General features: G+C 37.9%; 2 protein-coding genes across 3 annotated transcripts; one reads left to right on the top strand and one right to left on the bottom strand.

Annotated features, from left to right (window-relative positions):
- The first annotated feature begins 2,871 nt into the window (after positions 1-2,871).
- On the top strand, positions 2,872-4,772 carry LOC116260057 (uncharacterized). Its single transcript, XM_031638137.2, has 2 exons — positions 2,872-3,249; positions 3,963-4,772. Exon 2 carries the CDS (start codon positions 3,985-3,987, stop codon positions 4,642-4,644), a length of 660 nt encoding a protein of 219 aa, XP_031493997.1. The 5' UTR covers positions 2,872-3,249; positions 3,963-3,984; the 3' UTR covers positions 4,645-4,772.
- Positions 4,773-8,047: 3,275 nt separating this feature from the next.
- Positions 8,048-15,538, bottom strand: LOC116260041 (uncharacterized). 2 transcript variants are annotated; one of them, XM_031638126.2, is made up of 6 exons: positions 15,426-15,538; positions 11,591-11,794; positions 10,862-10,953; positions 9,785-9,898; positions 9,341-9,457; positions 8,048-8,630 (listed from the first exon to the last, which is right to left on the bottom strand). In XM_031638126.2, the coding sequence occupies exons 2-6, from the start codon at positions 11,790-11,792 to the stop codon at positions 8,484-8,486; spliced, it is 672 nt and encodes a 223-aa protein (XP_031493986.1). In that variant the 5' UTR covers positions 11,793-11,794; positions 15,426-15,538; the 3' UTR covers positions 8,048-8,483. The 2 variants fall into 2 exon arrangements, with proteins under 2 accessions (XP_031493986.1, XP_031493979.1); XM_031638119.2 differs by lacking the exon at positions 15,426-15,538 and adding an exon at positions 15,117-15,315.
- Positions 15,539-16,546: the final 1,008 nt, after the last annotated feature.

The raw sequence follows: 16,546 nt of genomic DNA on the forward strand, positions 1-16,546 counted from the left end.
AGGAAAAAGAGTTGGCTTAACTTCTTATTAGACCGAAAAGCTCAAAATTTATGTAAATTTCTTTTTAAGACGCTTATAATGTGCCTTTAAAGTGTGTTTAATTTGTAACATCGGAGGCAGAACACGTGAAACATATTGTTCCTTGATTCTCTCTTATTCACATGAAAATGAACTAGAAAAAGTAAAACTAAAAGGGTTCTTTGTAACATAATATTAATAACACATGAATCTATCTTAAAAAACAAGACAGATTTATGAAGCAGCATATATGTTATGAATCTGTAGTTGGACAGTAACAATGCGTTAAATAAAATACTTAATTGGTTCGAATACTTAAATGGGTGTCTGATAAGTAAGCTCTTCATCTAGTCTCCAAGATCTGAGTTCTATGGTCAATACACTAAAATATCTTCCATTCTCATGTTGTCACTTTCGCAGTGCATGAAGAAGGGAGATGGACTGCATACCTCATTTGTATGTCATCAGTACTCACCATACCAAAAAGATAAGGACTAATTACAATTATATGGCATTAGTACTCACTGTATAAACAAATGTCATTAGTACTCACTAAGACATACTCTCCTAAAAAAAAAAAAGACTGCCAATTATCGGACGTGAGCATGAGAAAACGTGAAACATATTTTAGTTCTTATATTGGCAAGTGTTGATGAAAGCATAGATGAACAACAAACTAGGTTATATGCGTCATAGTGCACTATTTTTTGTGCACCAGTATGATTAATGACTAAAATACTCTTAATTTACACTAATTTTTTTTTGTAAAAACAAAATTGAAAAGAAAAAAAGTAAAAAAAATATGAAGGATGTCTTTTTTTTTAATAAATTATCAAAATGTCTTCCCCTCCTTTACTCCTTTACCGGACAGTGTGCCCACACGTAACCTTTTCTCGAGTTCCAGAGGGTCTCACTATTTTACCACTATGCAGGTAAGACTGCAAAATACAAGTTGCACTTCAAACTGCTACTATTTTAGTTCCTTAAACATTTAGGATTTTATGCAAATGAGAGAGTAGATAAGAAGCTCCCATTTTAAAAGGAGAGAAGCTCATGCTTATACTCAGAATTGTGTAAAATGACGGCCCTGGCCCTAAAATTATGTAAAATTTACAGGTTTCCGATGAACTTTTTTATTCCAATTAAGCACGAAGTAGTGGCAAAACGGAAGTGACCGCATCTAACAAAAGTAGGAAAATAACATTTACAATGACAGATTTGTGGTCTAGTGGGGCAGCTCAAGTTCTTCTACGAACGGGTCGGATCTGGATACACTAACAATTCCATTCCAACTTGACCCGCACTGCATTTTTTTTGGTTCGCAAATGGGTCGGTACTGTCATTAAAAGCCGAACCAAAATCAAATTCAACACATTAAAATTTCACAAAATTCATTATCTGAATTGGTGAAGGCTAAATTCTTCATTACATAGATGTAACAGCACTCTGGATATATTTTCCCGGATAAATCTATCATATAAATTACATCCAATTAACAGTCATTTATTTGGACCTCGACCCGTTAGTTACTTAATAAATCCATGCTTCTGCAACACGTCCAACCTGATTTGGTGATCCGTTTAGACATATTTCCATCCTGTTTTGATTGGACCCGCACTGTCCAGTATACTGGATCCGAAATCACGACTACAGTGTTAGTAAAATGAGTCCGACCCACATTCTGAATCTAAATCCATGTGACGACACTTACTTTAGCACTAATTAATACATTTTAGATGGAAATATTACGAACCTGGGTCATGGCAAAGTACGGGTCTGCCAAAGATTCAAATGTACAAAAACGTCTAAGTTGGATTCTAGATCTAGTATCAGGTCCGAAGTGGTGAAGTGGTTCTTTGAGTTTGGGTCCCATAAGATCTGATCCACGCCTGTTTGAATCTGCAGTAAAATGTGGGCCCGCTGCCTCATCATTGGAGCTCTGTCAGTAGGGACGAATGGACCCGTGATCCGAACCAAAACAGCGAATAAAACGAAACTTACCTTTCACAACGGCCTAAAAGAAAAGAAAAGTAATTTCCAAAAAGGTTCCTATTACTGTAAATATTGAAATAGGTGCCTATTATTGTAAATATTGGAAAACTGCCTCCGTTGGCGTTCGTGCTCTACTTATTTTGTAAAATAAGTCCTTAGCGTTCTTAGCTCATCTTGTTGTTGGGAAGAAGTCTTAAACCTAACACGTCTATATGGTACCAACCATAAATTTTTGGGCACTTACTTCAAAAACTTAATCATGTGTTATTTTTATAAATAGAAAATTTCAACTTACAAAATCCAAATCTTATATATAAAACATGCATTAATAATTCTAAGGTCAATGACGTTTGAAAAGACAAAAATGAAGAAAAAAAATTAATGTTCCTTTTTCATTGTAATTAACTTTTTTTTTTAATAATCGGGTGAATAAGAAGATCCATCTTCGGTGAGAGCTGTAGCTCTATTTTATTTTTACCTTCAAAATTCAAAACTGTGTCGGTATCAAACAATGAGATATTCATGTGTTTCATCTGGCACGTAAAAATTCACCCACTTTTTTATATAGTAAATAGTAAAAAGCATAGCTTTTATAGTTTGAACTGCAGGCATGCTGCATAATATGTCACAACCTACTTGTTTAAGCTATGCCTCTTAAAGCAACATTGTTTTATAATCATTTTTAAGGAGAAGGACATGAAAAGCTGCATAATGTTTTAAAAGAACTGGACATTATTCCGAAGTTTAGAAGTTAGAAGGCATTTTTGGAAAGTTCAGGCTGGTTAATGATTTCTATAAAAAGTAATGTGTTCATTGTAATATTCAAAGGTTATAGGTCTTTACGAAAACACCTGCGATGTAGGCGTCTCTGAGAAAGAAGAATTCCACCGCCAATTGCTCCTTACACCTCCTCCGCCTCTCTCTCTCTTTCTCTGCTTAAATCCGCGACACCTTGTGGATCTTGAGTTCCCGTTCAATCGATTGCCTGGTGGCCCTCGGAGTTGATTGAGTTATCCGATCGTTTTCCCTTTTCCCTTGCCTGTTGTGGCGCTAATGATCCAGAAAACCCTAGAATTCTTAGCCGCCGAAATGAGGAAAGTAGGGTTTCATTAGTTCTTCCAATCAGCCTTTTTGGGCACCTCAACCTGTGGAAAATTTCAGTGGTCTGGCCCTGGTTAACTGGGTCTCCGATCTACTGGTCGAGTTTTTTCTTCCTCCAGTTTTGAGGGAGTTTGCCAGGTTTTCTCACTTTGCCTTTTATGTTTATTTCTATTAACAGAAATGAAGTTCATTTGTTGCTAATTTTGTAACCGGTTTTAGATTTCCGTTGATTTGGAATTGATCTCACGGTAGAAATTGTCACCTTTTTCTTTTTGGTTAGTAGGATAGGTTTCTATTGCCGTTATGGATATGGGAAGTTTTTTGGATTTTTTGGGTGCTAATTTATGTTTTCTTCTTTTTTGGTGCTATCAATGGTGATTTGGTTGGACCTCTGGAAAGAGGTTTCACTTGATCTTTTTTGTGTTTCTATCAATCCATGTGTTGTTTTTTATTTCCTTCCCGTGGTTTGATTATCTATTATTACCTCTTGCCTGTTTTGTCTTTTCCCTTCGTGTTTGCACTAGTATTTTGGACTTACCAGGGTTTTTGTGCACTGATGGAGGTATTTCATGCATTTGGTGTTAGGATCGGGGTTTTGGTTTTCTTAGTGAGAAGTTTGAGCTTTCAGCAATTTTTTACTTGAAGATGTTTATACTCGAACGCTGCTTTAAAACTAGGTGAAGTGGTACTGATAAACTTTGTGAAAAAGAGCAGCTGGTGCTGTGTGTATAATCAGAACGATTTCATTGTAAAAGGTCGTGGTTGGTTTTCAGATGCTGGGTCCTTTTTGGGTTAGGTTTTTGAGTGCGGAATTGCGTCTTTTGTTCACGATGTTGATAATTTGGTTTCAGGTTTTCAACGGTCTCCGTGATCATGAAGGTTCCTCCTCCTCCTAAGAAACGGAATATCACTTTCCGTTACGATATAAACACGACTCTCTCTGAAGCTGGGCTGCCTTCTTTCTCAATTGTGGGGAGGCAGAAGAAGCTCCGGAGGCTTCCCCATATTTTTAATAGGGTTCTGGAGCTGCCGTTCAATTCGGAGGCCAATGTTTCTGTGCAAGAAAATCAAGATTGCTTTAGGTTTGTGCTGATCACCGACCAAATTACAGAGGACGTGGAAGCCCAGTTAGTTGAAATTGTTCCTGGGGTTTCGAAAATTGTAGTCCGTGGCAGGAACTTACTTGAATTGTCACTGGATGAGCTAGAGCTGGACCGTTGGAGGTTCAGGCTGCCGCCTTCGACAAGGCCGGAGCTTGCAACCGCTGCTTATATAGCAGGAGAGTTAATTGTCACGGTCCCCAAAAGTGTCGAGTTGGAGGATGATGATGGTGTTTCTGAAGGTGAGGAAGAAATTGATCAGAACGGAAATGATGGTGGTTCACTGCCGGATGCAGGGAGGCAAGCCGGTTCCGGAGGTGAAGATCGAGGGGCATCGGCTGGTGCATCGACGAATTTCCAGGAACTTGATTGCAAAACTAACGCCACAAACTCACAGGGGTCCTCGGTTCAGCACCTTGTTCTTGTACAGTAACATCTAATAGCAGTAACGTCTCTTCCTCTTTGAGACTCGACATTGTGCTCATTTTAGGTTTGGAAACATCGCATCCATGTACAAGCACGTTTTTGATCTACAAATGGTGATTTTCCTGACTTCTTTCATTGTTTTCTGCTACACAACCGGCTTTTTCATACTGAATTTCGAATTGCAACTGCGGCTGCTTTTCATATTATTGTATCTTCGCTTGAATGTGCTTGCCAATCCAACCTGGGGTATTGCTACCAGGGTTCTAACTTGGAAATTCATCCACAGGAATGCTAAAGCTACCTTAGCTTTTCTGCTTGCGTTGATTACTGCGTTGCAGTGAGTGTGATTTTGACTTTCTTTGCGCTTGTCAGTCCACTACCTTATATCGGTGATTTTTTTTTTTTCGGAATTCGGTGCTGCCTTTTAATAGAATCAACTGGTAATTTAGATGCATCGACCACATGTAGAATGGTTGAAGGGTAGTAGTTGACATACCTGTATGCATGTAACAAACTGTTTATAGTTTGATTCAGACCGCTATTTTCATTTCCATACTCTTTTCGTTACATATATCGGGTACTTGAGTGAGAATCCGACAACTAAAGATTACTAACCTTCATACTAGGACTGTTTCACCCTGCCATTCCTTGTTTTCTTTTCCACTCAACTCTTTCCTTGGACATCCTGTATTCTTTTCTCTTTAACCCAGTTGCTGCACTCCTTATGACGCGAGGTAGTTCATCTCATGAAATATGGAACCAGATGCTTCGGTAAAGTTAGTTCTTGACCTTATCAAGATGAAGGGAATAATTTACTGATCTTTTCACTGCGTGTCTTATTCTTAATTATTTAAAAGTTCCCATTGGGTAGTCGTGTGATAAACCTGTGAGACGAGTTTGAGGAGCTACTTGTTCAATGAAAGCAACTTGCAGATGAGAACCAAGGATTTTCTGTAGGTAGACTTCTTATCATGTGCCTTGGCGAGATATATTTGCAACATCTTTGGGAGATATTCCCATGGATTCTCTCTCTCTTGACTGGTAGATTATAGGGATTTCACATGTCATGCATGATCCTCATATTCTTTTCAAGTGTAAAATGTGTCATGATGTGGCCGCTGCAACAACAACAGAATATAGTACGAGGCTCCTGTTGAATTGCAGAGAGGCGCATGATGTGTATTTCATTTATGGAATTGTCCTAGAAAATATATCCCTTCACATGTGCCATGTGAAGCCTACCAATGATTTAATGTGGCGGCAAAAAATTCAGTTCATCTGGACAAAACTCAGGTTCACGATGACATATTTGGTGCGTCACCTATCGATATGAACTGGTTGATTTCTGATTGGCCACAGGTTAGGACATTAGGTGTTGCTACTGACTTCGTCTGACCCAGAAACGAAAGCCGTCTTGCAGACGCACGGTCATAAAGAGGACGACGCGCAAGGACCCGCGTGTTTGCGTTTGCCTCGTGCTAAATTATCTTATTCTATGTACGACGCAGACCGCCTGTTTGAAAGTGAGATATATCTTAAACGGCGTGTTTTTTGTTGCATATGAGAAGTTTTCACATGGAAAATTTTAAACACAACTTCTTCGGTTGTGTGTGCGTGTACAAGTTTTCAAAAAGTGAGGAAAAAACAAGTAGGTTCACGTGAAGTTTTTTCGATGTTCTTATAGAGAAAGCTTCGAATGCAGAAGGTGCAGGATTTTCCTGTCATTTCCTCACATGCAATGACGTATGGAATGTGAAACGGCTCGAACTATAAAAAACGAACTAGAAATAAGCATATCTTAGTTCAGGGAGGTTCTTTCAAACTCTGTGAAGATGGGTGGAGCAAAACTTCACAATTATACTAAGAAATGCACTTTAGCCATCACTGTCTTAGCTTCCTTTAACTTAAAGGGGTCATTTGGCAATGAGAACACTATGAATGTTTCATGAATTTTAGGGCAGATTGAGGCAGATTCATCAAACATTAGTTTTAATGTTTTATGAACCTACTCCAACTTTTATGGCAGATTCATCGAACGTTCACTGAGTATCCCTACTGCGAAGCAACCTCTTAAGCATAAAATCAAACTTCTTGATTAGGTCGATAGTGCTCATAGATAGGAGATGTCTCGCACTGATGGAAAAACACAGAATCGTGTCCAGAGTGCGCCAGTTGGAAAATTAGTAAAGAGGGTAGACAACTTCCACTTCACACAGGCATGTTGCAAAGTTTGCCAATGTTTGTGGTGGTTCCGGCCACCTACTCACTTTTTTGGATTGGAAAAAGAAGAAAAGAGAGTAAAGCTTGAAGGAATGAGTTCGAAATTGAGGCATCTGTATTAAGGTGTACCAATAGCGGCACCTGATAATTTTGTCCTTTTCAGTTGAGGGGAACCGAGACCACAGGTTTAAAGAGGAAGCCGCAAGGAAAAGTTTAAGCAACAAAATGCAAAGGTTAAAACTTGATTCAAGGTTTTTTCAGCTTGACAAACTGCAATTTTTTTATACCTCCTGTTGGACCTCAACCTTCATTGAATCGAAAATCTTGTTCAGATCGCTTCTCTGGGTAATCTCTCTCTCTCGCGACTCAAAAATCTCGATCTGACTACTTCGGTTTAGTAATCTCTCAACAAGTTATCGCTTGTGCTCTTGGTGCTTCAACCGACACCATCTCTTCTGTTCCATTAATTTTATCTGTTTCATGAACCAAAACCACAAAAACAGACAAAAAGGTCTTCCTCTCGGAAGAAGACTTTACAAAATCTACATCATTTACAAGATTAAGACAGTAAAACACCTTTCAAAATGATACAGAACTCCAGCAACGGGTGGAAGTGACGTTGAGATGCAATTATGAGCAGCATATGATTAAACGGCAACAAGTGCTAATATTTGTCATTTGGTAAGTAAAGAAATGACGATGCCATTACGATGGATCTTATGGTGGTTGGACGATGCCATTATGATGATGACGAGGGGAGACAAGAAAAAGGACAGGTCTCTAACCACTGGTAGTTTTGAAAAGAAAGGAAATGGCCAAATCTTAACACAACAACCAAATTGAATTAATTCTTATTATAAAAATTCCAACTAACATAAGATCCAACTGGGTAAACTGAGAACCAGATTCAAGTTATGTATGGCGACTGATCTTATTAAAAAACTACTATTTACAAGCAAACAATGCAAAAATGTATTTGCAGATTTAGATCTGGACCTGAAACTTGTACCAATGCAAACCAAACAAAACAAGGATTAGCAAATCACAGCTACTTCGATGAATTGCCTCCAAAACTATGAGAATATGAGATTGAATTGAAATCATGAGTAGTTGCAGGAAACAATAGCCTCCCCTAAGCGTAAGGAACTGGAAAAACGAGAGTTACACAGCCATCCCGACCACACAACGGATGATAAATAGATTCCTGGTCACATCTTTCTATTGATATATTCCTTTCTGAACGAAACATGCTGTATAATTTCCCAAATTGCCCTTTAATCAATTTATCACAAGATCTTTTCTGACATCGTTCAACAGTTTAATTGGAATAATAAACCATCCCTTAATTGAAATCGTCATGTACATTAACTAGGAGAGCCTCTTCCAACTACAGAAAATGACAACTTAATTGTTTCGAAAATGCTGGTGCCTAAAGCAAAAATTTTCCAGGGAATAAAAACCGCTTCACAAGATTTTACACATGCAGATCAAAACAGATCAAGTGCATGTACGCACAAGCACCGGCAACACGCACATGGCACACATAACTCCAGCAAGTCAGCTATTGCATGCCAAGTAAGTGGTGAAATTCTCAAAGCTGAAAGAAAAGCCATTGGGTATAAATGACTATTTGGACTTCCTACCCCGGTTCCTCTTCGAAGTAATGACAGTCCATCCATCCCCAGCATCTTTTGTTTCTTCAACATTGGCATCCATTGACATATCTGATGCATGATTAAGTTCTTGGGCCGAGCCACACACTCCATTTTGGATCTGGCAGAAATTTGTTCAAGTTTACGATGAATATACCTCCAAACAGAGAATATCAGCATATCACCAAGACTTGCATTTAATCACATAATCAAAATCAACCCAGCAAGAAAGTTTGCAGAAAAAGAGCATCTACAAAGTTGACTATTCTAACAAGGTATTTTTGTAAAGTAGATGAAGGTTTATACTTTATACTAGCTAGATGTTTTAACTTGTTTTGGCTAACAGAAATCCACCCAAAACAGCACTGAGACATGCCACCAACTGGATCTGAAATGCTAGTAAAGTGACGACAGTGCTGACTGCTCACTAGCGCTGCCGTCTCAAAGTTCAATCAACAAATAACTAAACCAATTACACTATTTGCCTACCCAGAATCCCAATAATGAACATGGACTACAGTACGACCTAAGGATGATTATAAATTGTCAGGAATGAAATATTGCTGGATTGAGGGTGATCAAAGTTTATGAAAAAAAACATCTACTTAATCAAGCCTACAGGATTTGACAAGATCTTCTGATTATAAAAATATTCATAGCTGATATCAACAAGAACTAAACTGACGAGCTCTTCTCAAAACAAAAGGTGCTGGTTTGAAACACGTACTGCGTGGCAACATGCAGAGCATGTCAGTACGAAAAATAATTGACAGAAACATGTAGACTTAAAGGTTCAGTGAAAAACCATGTGGAGGATATATGCTTGCTTACCCTAATTTCCGAACTTGGTTGGATGGCAGATGATCCAACAACACTTTTTTCTTCTTGCATATCGACATCTAATGCCATATCCTCGTCTGAACTATCATCTTCATTTTGGTCAATAACCTGGTAACGAAATTGCATTACATTTTTTTCCAGAACTTCAAATGATATATCCACGAAGGGTTAAATGAATGAAAAATTAGCAAAATGCTGGACACATTACATGAAGACACGTGTGTGTGTGTGTGTGTGCACATGTGTATAAGCAAGCACACATGCCTGGTAAATCAAATAAAGAACAAGCAATGCACCTAAACATAGTTGAAAAAGAGAATTTAGATAAACTAACCTATTCTCAGATGCTTCTTAGGGGTCAATTTCTGACTTAACGGGTCTTAAGACTTTCATAAGATTGAAATCTGGAAGTCAAAGCTAGAGTTCCAAATTTACCTGTCTACTTCCAGAAACAGCACCACTTGTACTGCTTGAGCTTCTCAAACTCAACAAGGATTCAAAATTTCCTTGAAGACACTCTTCATGCAAAGTCATCAGTTGCTCTGCCACCTGCTCAAAAGCATGAGAAATAATGATGAACATAAGAAACAGAAGTAGCACAAATCAAATTCGTTTATCTGATAATTACACTTATCAAATGTTAAAGCTAAAAAATTGAGAAATGTTAAAATTTTAAGTAAATTACAAGATGGGAAGGCCGGGGAGAGCTTAAGAGTTTAAAAAGATAGAGCCAGCAAATTAACCAAACTGTAACAATCCAAAAGAACCAATAGTCAAAATGTCAAATACAATAAAAGGAGAGGAGAAAAATTATAGCAGACTTATCCCACACATCACAGTTAAAGCAAGAGCTTCTCCGTCATATTGGAGTTCAAATTACTCTATTCCTTCGTGAAAAAGTGAAGCAAAAAGCGTAACACAATTCTCTGATGGTACATTAGGCATACTCTACATATACCATCTATCCATGCACTATAAGACAACAAAAAGGTAAAGGCCAATCACATATTGACTTTGTAGTAATCAAAGCTAGAATAGGAATTCAAATTTAATTAAAAACAGCTCTTTAATCAGATTGTGTAACAAAGCATACTGTACAAAGTTATAAACATCAATCCAATAGAATGAGTGCAGGACTTAGAATATCCAATATACGTAACCGCAAAGTTTGCCATCTAAAGAGAGCAAAACCTGTTAACACCAAGCTGCAAAACATCACTCAAACAGAAGCAACTTCACTAGCAAAGCGACTTTTACGGGCTTAGCATATGCAATCATATTAAACATATCATCTGGAATCTTGTCACTAGATCAGTCAGTTCATGCAAAACGTGAGAAATCTCAAGCCATCAGCAGATTCTTTGTGTTTACTTTTCCTTTTGACACGCATAGGAATCGTTTTGAAATTCTCACTTGGCAATAAAATAAACTATAATAAAACAACTCTCACAAAACATGAAATAGCATAGACCAAAAATAGCTGCGAGTATGCATGATAGGTTAAAACCAAACCTCCTCGATGCTACCATCCTCAATCTCTGCATTGAAGGAAGCTAACATATTCTCATCGAGCATTGTTTCCAACTCATCAATGTAAAGGATATCTGAGCAAACCATCCCAAAGAAGAAAAGAACACAATGAGACACCAACCTTTAATGGCAAAATTTAAAAACATTAATTGGTGATTCAGATGCACACAGGAAAAGAAAACCCAGAGAAAATATTTGGGAAGAAAGAAGGAGAAGAAGAAACAGACAACGTTAGAGACACTGATTTAACAAAAATAAAATCTTATGCATGAATTGGCAACAATTTGAAAAGAAAACATGGAAAAAACGATGTAATCTCACCTACAAAAAACAAAAATCAATAACCAAAAGAAGATAATGCAAGATCATCAATATAAATAAAGCAAAATTGAAAATAAACACTTAAACGATATCAACAATTAAAAAAGCCATAATTCAACCTAACAAAGAAATTATGTTAAAGCACAAGTTTCAAGCATGTTCAAGCACAAAGTTGCAAGCACAAAGCAGAAGATTAAAGTTATTCAACACTAATTTGAATGGATAGTACGAAATGAAAACTAATCTTGACAAAATCAACATCACAACCTCAATTATGTAATAAGAAAAACTAACAATAAGTTGAAAACGAACCTAAAACATTGCATGTATGAAACAGAAAAATAGGTTGACACGTAGTATCTATCAGAAAAATAAGGAAATTATTGGTACCTTTGGAAGCAGTGAACCAGGAGATAAGGTCGACAACCAAATTGTCAAACTTCTGGCGGGAGCTCCGGCCTCCCCACTCATTCTCGACCGCCAACCTCAGTGCTGTCCACCGAGAGAGAATGAGATGAATACCCTCGGAGAAAAGGGGCAGAGCTTCTGGTGAGAACTTCGCTGGAGGACCATGGCTTCCGTGGCAATCCATGTCTAGGATCAGTAGCAGAGTCCAAAATTTTAAGTCAGCGAGCCACCAATAAATAGTAAAATAACAAAAATCTCATAAAGTAAGCCAAACGTTGCTTGAAAAAAATATTTCCATTAAAAACATATATTTCCTACAACAACCTATCTTTCCTGTAACATCATATACTTCTTGTACTAACAAATATTCCAAGTGACAGTATATGTATGCATCTCACACACAAACACACCTATAAATAGTGAAATGGAAAAAAATCTCATAAACTAAATTAAAGGTTGCTTAAAAAAAATATTTCCAGAAAAAACATGTGTCAAGGAAATATATTTCGCTTAACGATAAATATTCACTTTGACAACATATGTCTCTTGTAAAAATAAATATTTCATGCGGTTGCGGAAAACACACAGCAATTTAGTGTTTATGTTGATTATTAAAACCAAAATTTAGTCCCAGTATTTTAGCATTTTTTAACCACAAAATAGGTCAAAATGGATTTATAAGCCATGTAGGATAGCTACATACATCGTTCCTCCACATGCATCAGAGAATATAAAACTAGATGCCTGAAAGGACCATGCATGACCATATGTATCTCTTACTCTACATGTATCTAAAATCATTACGACGCCATGCCAATGAAGCAATGACCAAGGAAGATAGCTCAAAGGAAATCAAAACAGCAATGAATTATGCGTTGGCATGTCAAGCATGACTTGGCACATAATTTTATTGTTCATGTTAACTGGTTTATCAGATCATTGTATCTTGGAACCATTAAAAAATTACAATTCCCTTCTTGTAGCCATGGACATCAGACTTTTCCAAATAGATTCTCTGCACCTACAAGATTGAACAATTGTCATGGTGACCAGTCTCTTGGAGTGTAAAGTTGTCTGCATGCATTTGGAGTTTTAAATGGCAAGGTTTTTCTCGGGTATAATATGGCGAGCTCGAAAAAAATGGCTTAAAAAATCCTAAGAAGTAGAGAAAAAAATAAATAAATAAAAAACTAACAAGACAATACATGTATGATTTTACATATATGTATATTATATGATTATAATTATATATATAACATAAACGTAATAACCATGCATTATTAATAGCTGCACCCACTGCACGCCCAGTGTCCACCTGATTTCTGGTGTAGCAGCAAATTTACAGTGTGATCAGCACCCATGTGACAAACCTAGTAATCACAGTTTCTTAAAGGACACGCTTCAACACGATGTGTGCAATCCATTTAGAGCCCCTTAACCCACACAAACATGTAACCCATCAGCACAAGAACGTGAGAAATTTAAAACCAGAACGAGGAGAGAGAGACACTGAGAGAACCGCTGGTTATGTGGAAACCGGAAACGCATCAGAGCAACGGCAGAAACTGAGAGATGGGGAAAAGAATGGACAGAAATTGAGAGAGATGGAAGGAGAACAGACATAAAGAGAGATGGCGGTGGAGGCAGAAACGGCAGAGGCAGAGTTAGTAGGGACCATATATTGATTCAATTCGAAACAAGAAGAAAAAGAAGAAGAAGCGCCACTGCAACAGAAAAACGAAAGCCCTGACGAGTGTCCAACTTGGAGAAGAAGTGCCACTGCAAGGCAACGCTGGAAGGAGGCCGCCACTGCAAGGCAACACTGCAACAGAAAAACGAAAGCCCTGACGACTGTCCCACTTCGGTTCCAAAAAAAATTATGCAGGGTGCTATATAACGTTTGGAACCCAGAAGTTATCTTCCTAGAAAAGAACCCGTGGAAAAGTGTAAGGCAGGGAAAATTTAGATGTCTTGCAAATCCAGGCCATGTTTGTTGGCCTGGAAGAAAAAAATTGAGTAAAACTTCCCTTGGTTTGATGGAGCCGTAAAATTTTCCAGGAAAACCTTTTTTTTTTTTTTTTTTGACTGCCGGTGGACATTCGATACAAGCACATGACGAGTCCTAGCAACCAAGGTATCCATGCATAAAAAATACAACATGAAAACAATCTAATGTAGCTACCTGTGCATTAAGTACATGCAGCCATTCATGAATGAGTTTTCCGTTCATAGTTGCTGAGCACAAGTGAAGGAGACAGCCAAAAAAGTGAGCAAAAGGCCCATTTTCTGGCAACTACAAAAGATAGCCAAAAGGAGCATCAAAAGCCCTTTTCCGGCAACATTCCCCCGAGAGAGAGAGAGAGAGAGAGAGCCTATGGTGTTTATGTGGATGGTACCGTGGTAAGGAGAGTTTGCTGCTTCTCACCTAACATGGGAATGGACAACGAAAATGAGAGACCAAAAAGAGGGCAAAAGGACGACTTTCTGGTGAGAAAAAGCAAGAAAAAAACTACGTAACAAGACACCAATGGCATAATTCAGGATTGTAGGTCTTTTACAATCTCTTCTCGGTATGGACTTCTGTTTCAACTTTCAAATCAGTTCAAGAACTTCCAAGGGCCTTATCTTCACATTCGCACAGTGAATTGTGTTGAGATTTGGACAGTGGTAACTGGTAACTAACAAACACCTAACCTACAGAAGTTGGTGTATCCTCTTGTGCACTATACATCATTTGTTCTCTGCGCTCAGTAACTAGAACCCATCGTAATTAAAAAATGAACTGTTCTTTTTGCACGATATAGTTTTCTACCCTCTGCTACCATACCGTGAATGATCCATATGCCTCTGTTTTTGACTGATCGTTAATGCATCACATGAACTTTGTCCAATGCATATGCATCATGCCTCAACCTCAATTTGCAAGCATAAGGCAAGGGATGGGGTTGACCCAAACTATCTTTTTGCTGAATGAATCTAGTTCTGTAGCAAAACACTTCACCTATTTCTGTATTTGAAGAAGGGTTTTAGACTTTCAGTCCTTTTTGATACACTGCTTCACCAAACAATAAAACACTATTCTGCCATGAATCTCTCACTATGCTGCCAAGTCTACCCCAATTTCACTTACTTTTAGTCCAGCCCATACAGCATTATAAAAGCCCTATTTTATTTTGACATTAACTGTAATTAAAACCCAAAAAGGAACCGTACAGCTTCAGCCCCATCTGAAACCAACACAGAGCTGAAATTACTTTCTTTTCCCAACATTCTGTACTCAAAATTCCAACCTTAGCCATCAACACGCGAACTCATAAAAACAGCCTTCAAAAAATTTAACCGTATGACCATGCAGCCCTCTATAGAAGAAATATCACATCAATGAATGCTAAAAGTGATACAAACGTGATTCTCTATCACACATTAACAAAGAAGAGATTCAAGCTTCTAATCTAAGAAGAAATTTTTTAAAATGATTGGAGAAGAAACTGAAATTTGGATGATTTACCTTCTCTACCGTTCTTCTCTTCCTTCTCTATCTCTCACTCTCTCGTTTGCTCTATTCCTCTCTCGCCTCTTCTCACACGATCTCCCTCTTTCTCTCTTCCCTTCTCTCGCTCTTTCTCTCCCGTTCTCTCCCCGTCTCCCTTTCTTGCTCTCTCAAACTCTCTCTGTTTTTCTTTGGGACAAGAGGAGGCACAGGCGGTGTGTAAAACCATCCCTTTTTATCAACTCGCATTAAAAGAAAATTTTACAAAAACACTCATTTTAGTTTATAAATTATAATGCCCCAAAATAGTCCTTTTAGAAAACTTACGTTGGCCTCCGAATCTCGTCTTGAAGGCAGTCCGGCGTCTATGGCTCAGGCAGGACCGCAGCGGAAGAAATCTGGAGAGAGAGACGAGAGATAGGCGTGCATAAACAGATGGAGAAAATATGCGATTTTGGATTCAAATCCGAAACCATTTAGCTGGATCTATTAAGAAAGTCCACGTAACTTACTTCTTGTTCAAATTTGGTATGCGGTTTTGTTATTGAATCTCAAGTTGGGTCCAATGTCCAACCTGACTATAGATAAGGTCGGATCTGGATTCAGTTTCGAGAAATTGAGTTTGAGACCAAGTTCGAATTCGAACTCAATTATATGGAATCCAACTAAGTCAAACTCAATAAAGGTTGAAGCCGACCCAAATTCGAACAGTCTAAATCCCAAATGAAAATGCTCAATGTGCATAATGGCAGTAAATGGAGTTAGGGAGTGTTTGATACAAGATCGATCTACATCCATTTGAATAAGAATTTCAGGCCGGCAGGGAGGCTGGTTACAAGAGCAATCCCTTGTTTTTAGAGATGAGCCGTTACAAGAATTGTTTACAAAGTTCTTGGCATCTTTCTTTCCTTAGTTTTCGGTAACATCATCTTCTTTATATTTATCCTTTTCAAGCTGATCTTCATCTTCCTCCTGAGAATATCTGTTTCCTTTATCTTCTCTTCCGAGATCTATTTGGCATACTCCAATAGCTTACATAAGCAGAGAAAGACTGCACATTGTTGAAATGAGCAAGAACAAACTTGTTTAACATGAACTAAACGGTCCAACAGGTTTATGAGGTCGTATCAGCTGAATTGTAAACCCAAATAAGCCAAATGTCGATAATATACTGTGTTTCATGAACTTGACTCAATTTTTGAAGCAAGTTCTTTACATGGGCCAACTTGTGCTTGAGCTTGGTGAGCGCAACTCTACTCAGCTCCCATATTTCTCGGCTCATGCTCAAGTCTAACTGTAGAAGGTCAGCTCGAGCTTGGTTCCATAGGTTGGGTCCTGGATCAATCTCAACTCATTTAAGTTCATTTACCAACTTCTCATTTGACTTTATCTCTTTTCTTAGCTTTAAGTTTGGAATTTTATTTTTAAAAAACCTAGATTAAATGAGC

Source organism: Nymphaea colorata, chromosome 1 (assembly GCF_008831285.2).
Source record: "Nymphaea colorata isolate Beijing-Zhang1983 chromosome 1, ASM883128v2, whole genome shotgun sequence".
In the NCBI taxonomy this organism is placed as follows: Eukaryota; Viridiplantae; Streptophyta; class Magnoliopsida; order Nymphaeales; family Nymphaeaceae; genus Nymphaea; species Nymphaea colorata.